At 36.6% G+C, this 9,652-nt stretch overlaps 1 protein-coding gene across 1 annotated transcript; it reads left to right on the top strand.

Moving 5' to 3' along the window:
* The first annotated feature begins 6,846 nt into the window (after nt 1-6,846).
* Nucleotides 6,847-8,085, top strand: LOC145059949 (uncharacterized). The gene has a single exon (XM_079007707.1). The coding sequence runs from the start codon at nt 6,847-6,849 to the stop codon at nt 8,083-8,085; it is 1,239 nt and encodes a 412-aa protein (XP_078863833.1).
* The last annotated feature ends 1,567 nt before the right edge of the window (nt 8,086-9,652 follow it).

Here is a 9,652-nt window from a genome sequence, read left to right as displayed (position 1 = left end):
CGTGGGACCCTAAAAGTTGGCCTATAAATAGATTTCAAGGGTTTTCCGAGTTAGGTGCTCATCTCTTTCCATCTAAGTGCTGTTACTTTGCGAAATTACCTCGATAAACCATCCCGAAGCCCCGGTTTTCACAATCAAGTCCCGAAGGAAGTTCTACACTCTCGAAAGTCCCGAGAATCTCGAGATTTTCCTGCGTTTTCAACTTTTCATGTCGAAGTTCTGCTCGATTCTTTTCTCGACTACTTCAAATCAACCACTTCAATCAAGTGAGTTCATACCCCTATAATCTACATTTTCAAATGCTTTATAAATGTTTTTATTCACTTTTAAGGGGGGGAATACAAGTGAACACACGGTTATCCCCGTGTGAAAGACATAAATCTTTGTTATACTTTTTGGTTATGTAATCAATCACATGTGATTTATAACTAACATACAATTGGACTTACTACACTTTTAGCCGTTTCACCAAACAAAGTACTTCAAATAGCTTTCTCAAATGTTTTTACATGTTAAAACACTTTTTGAAACTGTCTTACAAACTGTATGTTTCCTCTTTGAATCTGTTATAGCTGTGCTTCAAACAAAGGTTTTCTTACACTTAAACTGTCTTGTCAACTGTTTTCGAATCGTTTTATAAACTGACATCAAGTCATAAATTCTTATTTATTAAACTTTTCAAAGGTTTTACAAAACTTCTTTTATACTTTTATATTGTTAAATGTTTGTCTATATATGTATAGTTAAATAAGAAAGGTTTAAAAGACTTAGAACGGCTAGCTCGCCTTATTTCTTTTTTTTTTCTCGTTTGGATGTGGCCTTAGGGTATTAGTTATTCGTCCGAATGTCATCTAAATATTAGTTATATATCATGTATACCTATATAGACATAAAAGTTCCATCAGTTAGTTCAGTTCCGACACTCTTGGGTAGCAAGGGTGTATAAACCTACTTGGACACTCATCAATTACATTCCAGTAAACTATTATAGGAATAGTTTAGGGGATACAAAACATTATTCCTATTACAAGTTCATTCATGAGTCTATACTACATGCTATATGAAGGGATACTCTTACAGAGATTCCTCTTACATGGATACACTTATATGGATACTCTTACAGGGATACTTTTACATAGATACTATATGATAAGATACTATTACATATTATTAGTGTAGATATTATTAGATTAGATCTGTCTATCCTAGTACCAAAGGATAGTATAAGGGGTTAACCACTCCTAATCCCTCTGTTAGCTACAGAGGTAAATGCACATCTACGAATGTCTACGGTTGATACCATTACAGGTATACTTAAGGGACTAACTATTCCTACACCCGACTGTTAGCAACAGAGGTAAATGTACATCTACGAATGTCTACGGTTGATCCATTTACGGCGAGTTTCTACAACGTGTTTTTTCTAGTACCAAAGGATAATACCTAAGTTATTAGCTCATTACCTTTATTTTGTGATACATTCACATAACGACGGGGTAGACTAATACCTATATAATTATATTGTTAACTTTATTTGGTGTCACGTTCACATAACCGACGAGGTAGATCATACCGGAATATCTTAGTACCAAAGGATACAACATAAGTTATTATATTATTACTTTTATAGTTTTATAATAATAGTTAAACAGGGGAAAAACCGTCACATTTACAGTGATGCGTACTTCCAAAACATTCAGGTCTTGGCAGAAGACTACTTTCAAAACAGTCAGGTCTAGGTAGAAGACTACTTTCAAAACGGTCAGGTCTTGGTAGAAGACTACTTTCAAAACATCCGGGTCTTGGTAGAAGACTACTTTTTATACTAGTAGGAAATATGAGATTTTTTAGGGTTTTCATACTTATACTAAATGTTTCATCAAACATTCACTAGTCTTTCATAACAACTTTTCTAAGCAATAACATTAAAATACTTATGAATTCACCAGCTTTATTGCTGATACTCGCTTTCAAAATAACTTGTATTGTCAGGTTACAAATAGACAGGTACCGATGCAAGGTTTAGAGAAGACGGAGCAGTCAAGACTTGTCTTTTATTTTGAGTATTCATTATGTTGTTTTATACTATGAAAGAACACACTTGTAAGCAGAATTATTCTATTAATGCAATGGATGATGTTGTTGCTTGTTTACTACTTTACATTGTTGTGATACATACATGACGTCCTCCACCCCAGAACGTTTCCGCTATTCTCGGTTTTGGGGTGTGACAGAGCCACGCTTTTCTATTAGTAGTGCATAAAAGATGAAACAAGAAAACTAATAAAAATAAAAAATTTGTTATGACCACTTCGTGAACAGTCCTCCGCCACGAGGTGACGACTGCTAAAATCCGATTTTGGGATTTTCTTGACTTATTCAAAAGATAGGATAATTATTAGTTATCTCATTATTTTAAATGTATAAAATCAGAATATAATAACTGGATAATTAGAAATCCTAATTTGAATACAAGGAAGATTTCAAAAAGGTAATTATCTAATTATAAAATAATTAGATCATATGATTATCCTTCAATAAGATTTCTATTAATTAATCAAAGGTTTAATTAAAGATAATTATAAAATCTTAATTAGTTCAAATATTAATTAATTAAAGATTAATTGAATTAATATGATTTGAACCTTTTAATTTAAAAGGTTTTAAAATACACCCTATACATATGTATAAAAGTATATTACTATATGTATAACTAAAAGTCAATCAAATTAATAGTAGACCTCATTCATGTAGCTACACTCTAAGAGATGTATAAGGAAACGACCTATAAAATGACCGTTGAACGGGTGTTCTTTTCACCCATCGTTCTTTGTATGGTGGAGGGTCGTTAACCGAATGGGTTTGATAGGACACTAATCACATAAAAAGTATAATGTATAAAGTAGTAGAAACTTCTATAAAATCCCACTATAGTTACTTTAGGAAAAATGTGAAATTGTATGTTAATCCATGAAAACGCACTGTAACACTCATTCTAGGTATCTTTTTATTTTTCAGAATTTTGGGTTTTATAGTGGAACTCGACGAGTTGGGGAGCTACAACTCGTCGAGTAGAGTTCATTTATGGGACGCGGAATCTAGGACCTACTCGACGAGTTGGAAGGCCTAACTCGACGAGTAGGCGTTGTAAAGGAAAAACCCTAATTTTAGGGTTTGCACCCTATATAATCTCCTTAAAACCTTGAGGCTGACCTTCCATCAGCCTCCAAACCCTAAGAACGTCTGTGCTAAATCCTAATCCCCATTTCCTCTCATATTGTGAGCTAGATTGACTTTTGGAGCTTAAGAAGAAGAAGATAGTGAGAAGAAGGAGAAGATCCAACAAGCAAAGCTCTTACTCTTGAGCTTAGCAATCTTGTGGACTATTGGGTTTAGCCTCTTTGCGATGGTTGTAATAGTATAATTATGACAGTTCTGATATATTTTTAGTTCATTTCAATATGGTGCTCACGAGAGGATTTGGTTCTGGAGTTGGTGGCTAGGATAGGCCAAGATTGACAGATGATTACATCTGTGAGTTGATCGCTACTGGGGTAGCTGCTGTTCTCCTGGTTGCCATCCTTGAGTAATTTGAGTCTATCAAGACCGCTATGATTGAACTATTTGATGAGCAGTATGCCATTATGTATGAGGATGCTATTGCTGCAACTACCGCAACTGTTGCTGCTAATGTATGGATTCAGTGAGGGAGAAATGATTATTTATGGAGAGGGTACCAGGGATGGATCGAACTTTTTTTTTCTAATACCAGGGCTCGAAAATATTTACATCATGGGTGTATGGTTTACCTCATGTATGTGGTTGACACTCGGGTAGAGAGGGAGGTCTCGGTTTCGGATGTGCCTATGGTCATGGAGTTCCCAAATGTGTTTCTGGAGGAATTACCCGGTGTTCTTCCTGAGAGACATGTTGAGTTCAAGATCGATTTGGTCCCCAGTGCGACCCTGATTGCTAAGGCATTGTACAAATTAGCACCACCAGAGATACAAGAGTTGTTTTCTCAGCTTCAGTATCCGTTGGGCAAGTAGTTTATCAGACCGAACAGTTCGCCTTAGGGAGCACCAATATTGTTTGTAAAGAAGAAGGTTGGGTCTCACCGCATGTGTATTGATTATCAGGAGTTGAACAATGTTAGGTGCATTTCATGCATTAATTTTGTAGTTTTAGTTCATAAAATGCATATTTTTCGGGATTTTTCATGATGCAATTCCATTCACAGACTTTTATGATATTTCAGGGACTTTTTGAAGGTTGGAAATCACTAGAGGAAGTTTAAAAGAACTGGAGACAGAGTTACAGAAGTTTTGGAGCTCAGAAGAAAGAGAATAAATAATTTGGCTTCTCAGAAGTTTACACGGCCGTGTAAATGCTCCCCTTTTATTTACACGGGCCGTGTAAACGTACATGCAAGGGCAGTCTACTTCGATGACCTCGAAAGATTAAGCATTCTACTTCTATTTTTTACACGGCCGTGTAAATGGCACCCTTTAATTTACACGGGCCATGTAAACGTCTCGGCAGTTTTAAAGTGGTTTTGTCTTCTTATAATTGAGACAATCGATTTTGTGAGGAGTTAGGTCGGATTTTGGGAGGAAAGAAGGCGATTTTCAGAACTTTTGCAAGTAGATTAACACTTGGAAACACTTTAATTTCCTTTTTGTAAGTCAATTTGAAGTTTAAACTTGTTTGATTTGTAGTTCAACCTAGATATGTGTGGTTGATTTCATTATCATTTCCGAATCTGAATTCTTAAGTATGTGTTGTTAGGTTGTAACTTGAATTTGACTTGTGTTTAACATCTAGTAATCTTTTATTTGATCTTAATTATGTGTTTGGTTGGTTCTCTTTTTCACTTGATCAATGAATTAGGGTTCTAGTCAATCTAGTTAATCAAATTATGAAATTCATATATGTTTTATGATTTGATGTTAGTAACACACACTTACTTGGTTGTAATTAGATCAAAATTAGTGTAATCAAAGATTAAATGTTTATATTCCCAAGCTTAAGAGGAATGTTAAACATTGTTGGTAATTAGTGCAAGAACTTAATGTCATTTAATGATTTGATGCAAGAGCTTATTTGAATTGAATCAATTAAATGAAGTTTTATTTGAAGAGCTTGTTTTGAATAAAATACTTTTGCTAATTTGGATATTAGAGTTTATTAATATCCAACTTACCAACCTAGATTGAACACGAGTTATAATCATATTACATCTTTCAGCATAATACATGTATAAGAGTCAGAATCGGAAATGTACTTCTTTTACTGTATTTGTTATTAATCTTTCTTATCTATGAAGTTTAATTCAAGTTCAAACACAATCCCCCATTTTAATATTATGTGTATTATGTGTGAAAATATGGCAAGATAAGAAGTCCTGTATTCCTGTGGACCGACCCTGCTTACTCTATACTATCTTTAGTATTAGAAATAGCAGTGATTTGAGTTTTATTAATATTATTTTATCCCATCATTTGTTGGTTTGACAGCCAAACAAATTGGCGTCGTTGCCAGGGATACGGTAGTACTAATTGTTTATGCCAAGATCTTTTCGCACAGGTACACCTTTACCAGTTGATTTGGAGATAGAAAAATCTGCTAAACAGAGAAGGAAGCAAGCCAGACTTTTAAAGAAACAACAACAATCCGGAGCTTCTTCGTCAAATCCATCAACTACATCCTCTCCAACATCCAAAAATATCACCCACCATCTTCACCTACTCCTACCATGGAAGATAACCATGGAGGAAATCAAAATCCTCCACATCCACCACTTGAACAAACCTTTAGACAATGGGCCACTCAAGATGTCACCCAACAACCTTTGTGCATAAATTACCCTGCAGCAATCAACTTTGAACTCAAGTCTGGACTCATCCATTTGTTACCCTCATTCCGTGGTCTTGAGAATGAAGACCCACATAAATTCCTTAAGGAATTTCATGTTGTTTGTATGGGTATGAAGCCACAGAAGATCAAATCAAGTTAAGGGCATTCCCCTTTGCTTTACAAGATTTAGCCAAGGAGTGGTTGTATGACTTATCACCGGGGTCAGTCACAACATGGAATGAACTTGCAAGGATGTTTCTGGATAAATATTTTCCAGAAATAAGAGCTTCAGCTTTACGTAGAGAGATAATTGGCATCAAGCAACAAAAGATAGAAGCCTTGCATACTTATTGGGAACGGTTCAAGAAATTGTGCTCAAGATGTCCACAACATGGGATTACAGAATATCAGTTGCTGTAGTATTTTTGTGAAGGAATGTCATCTTGGGATAGGAGATTACTCAATGCATCAAGTGGTGGATCTATAGCTGATACGACTCCAACAGAAATCAGAGTTCTTATAAAAAACATGGCAGAAGAGTCCAAGCATACAGTCCAAGAAGAAGAGTGGTACAGTGATGCACCAAGGGGGGTGAAAGAAATTTCTACTCCAAAAATTGAAAGTCAACTTTCTGAGTTGACTAAGGTAGTAATGATGCTTGCAAAGGACAAGGGCGTGAAACCACCAACAGTTAGACCTTGTGGTATTTGTACACAAGTTGGACATCCAACCGACATGTGCCCTCAACTTCAAGAGGAAGATTATGAAGAAGCAAAAGCCATGGGAGGTTTTCTTGGATCTAGTCAAAGGGGATATGAGCAGCCACGGGGTGATCAAAGATGGAACAACAATCAAGGTTGGGGAGGAAATCAACAAGGGAACTACCAACCAAGTCAACCACATCAATACCAACAAAGACTACCTTTTCCACCACAAAACTTTCAGCCAAGGCAACCACAACACCCTCCTTAACAAGCGGATTCATCAAGTATGCCTTTAGAGGACATAGTGAAAAGTTTGGCAACTAGTACACAAGTTTTCCAACAAGAGACAAAAGCAAGCATAAAGAACTTAGAGAAACAAGTTTCACAGCTTGCTATTTCCGTAAGCAAACTAGAATCTCAAGGAAAGTTGCCTGCCCAAACTGAAGCAAACCCAAGGCACAATGTATGTGCCATCACATTGAGAAGCAGGAAAAGTTATGATGGTCCAAAATTTTCGGTTGATCAAAAGGAAGAAGAAATAGTAGTTGAAGAGACGACCAAAGAAGAGAAGGAGGAAGAGAAAACAATTGAAAAGAAGCCCTTCATCACTGAGTCTAAAGCCACACCTGCTCCATTTCCCAAAAGATTAAAGAGCACTAAGAAAGAACGGGAGGAGAATGAGATCATGCAAATGTTCAAGAGAGTTCAAATCAATATTCCACTCCTCGAGGTCATCAAGCAGGTACCTAGATACGCAAGGTTCCTTAAGGATCTTTGTGTATCTAAAAAGAAATTAAAAGGAAATCAAGTCGTAACGGTTGGGGAGCATGTATCCGCGGTTTTGCAAAAGAGGATGCCCCCGAAGTGCAAGGATCCCAGTGTCTTTACCGTGCCTTGCAAGTTGGGAAATCTTTATGTACACCGAGCTATGCTTGATCTAGTTGCATCCGTAAATGTCCTACCATATTCTCTTTTCAAATCAATTGGCGTAGGAACATTGAGCAAAACCGGTGTGATCATCCAACTTGCTGACCGGTCTTTGGTACACCTAAAGGGAGTATTAGAGGACGTGTTAGTGCAAGTCGACAAATTTTTCTTCCCGGCTGATTTTTATGTCTTAGATATGGGAGATGATGACTCTCCAAGTTCAAGTTCCATACTTTTGGGTAGACCTTTTCTTAAAACTTCTAAAACAAAAATCGATGTCTACAATGGAACTTTGAGTATGGAATTTGATGGTGAAGTTATCAACTTCAATATGCATGAAGCAAAAAAGACTCCTTTTGATGTTCAATCTGTTAATTTTGTCAATTTGATCAATCCCTCAACAAAAAAGGGTTTGAACTTGTCTAACAATGAATTTCTAGAATTAGTTTTGTCACGGAAACTAGACAGGGACAAAGCCAAAGAGCTTGCAAAGAAGTTTGATATGGATAATGAAGTGTTTGAGATTTTAGAGTTTATTGATGACAAGAAGCATGTGAGGAGTGATGATATGTTAGAGAGGCCCACGTATCCAGACTGAAGCACAAATAGTTAGGGTCCAAGTCGAGCCAACGACATTAAAAAGGGGCGGCTAACCGGGAGGCAACCCGGGGGTATTTTTGTCATTTCGTATATTTTCGTTGTATTTTCTTTGTTTTCAAACTTCCAAGTTGTTTTTCATGCTAAAAGAGGGTTAAAAACCATTTTTCGGGCAGTAGAGGTTTAGCGGGTAGCAATTTCAAAAAGTGAAAAAAATCAAATTTTTTTGGCCTTTTCAGAAGTTTACACGGCCGTGTAAACTTATGTCTTTCATTTACACGGGCCGTGTAAACGATTAAACGCGGTATATCTGATTCAGGGATTTACACGGCTGTGTAAATTCTCCCCTTTAATTTACACGGGCCGTGTAAACGCAAAAACAGAGCTGAACGATTTTAAGGTCAAATCTCGATTTTTCTAACTCATTCTTCTCTCAATACCTGCGATTCCTTCTCTCCATACTGCCCCCCTTCGAAAAAACCCTTCCAAATACTCAATCTTCCTCCATTTTGCATCAAAAATCAAGCTCCAAGGTATAAAATTCTTCTATTTTCTTCATCTTCTTTATCTTTCACATCTATTTCAACCTCTCATGGCCGATTTTGGGGTTTTTGAGCAAAACCCTAGAATTTTTGAACTTCAAAATTTCGACCTAATGCTTGAAATTTCTTGTAGGATAAGCTTGGGGATAGCTTGGGGAAGCATTGGATATCACCCTATCACCATTTTCAAGCACAAATCGGTATAATTGTTCCAAACTCTTACTTTGTGCATTTAGATAGAACCACATTTTTTTGGGTGATTTTTGGTAAGACTTGCTAGTTCTTGTGCTTCAATTGTCTTAATTGTGTGCAATTCTTTGTTGATTCATTTGGGTAATGGCTTCCCGGGGTAAAAGACCTAGAATTGGAACTTCACAGGATGAACAAGACCCACACCCCATGGACAACCCTTATGAATTTGGTCTAATTTTTGAGACCAATAGACATGAGATACTGTATGCAAATTTTTGTTACAAGAACAATGGGTGCTCAAAAATTTGTGGACATCCAAGCCCTCAAAAATTTACATATCTATAAGGGTGTCCACAAGCTCTTTAAAAACATAGGATGGGAGGGTCTTTTGAATCTTCATGCAGTTAGTTACCAAACACCGATGTTGGAACTTTTGTCTTCCATTACCTTTGACTATCAAACTCATCTCCTGACTTTCCGTTTGCTCAGTCAAATCCATCAGTTTCATGCTGACATTCTTTGTGATATGATTGGTGCTCCCAAAGCAAAAAGGGATGTATACACAGCCAAGGAAGAAAAAATATCATTTTTGAGCAAAACTGTACAAATTTTTGGAGAAGCATTTCTTGTGAGTATGACTATCAGTCAGGCACAACCAAAGCTTCTAGCATTATCCATCCGGTCTTGAAAGTCACCCACCGGATCATTGCTTCTCTCTTATTCCCTCAAGAAGAGATTAGCAAGGCTAATAAGAAAGAGTTAGAAGTCTTGTGGTGTATGGTTCATAAGCCTGCAGAAGTCCCTCATTTTGGGTGTTGGGTTATTCAAAAAATG

Source organism: Lactuca serriola, chromosome 6 (genome assembly GCF_051521515.1).
Source record: "Lactuca serriola cultivar US96UC23 chromosome 6, Lser_US96UC23_V15, whole genome shotgun sequence".
In the NCBI taxonomy this organism is placed as follows: Eukaryota; Viridiplantae; Streptophyta; class Magnoliopsida; order Asterales; family Asteraceae; genus Lactuca; species Lactuca serriola.
This window is presented reverse-complemented; position numbering and strand designations above follow the sequence as displayed.

Bases quoted from the DNA above. Each gene is read 5' to 3' on its own strand.
- LOC145059949 (XM_079007707.1), top strand. From the start codon at position 6,847: ATGCCTTTAGAGGACATAGTGAAAAGTTTGGCAACTAGTACACAAGTT.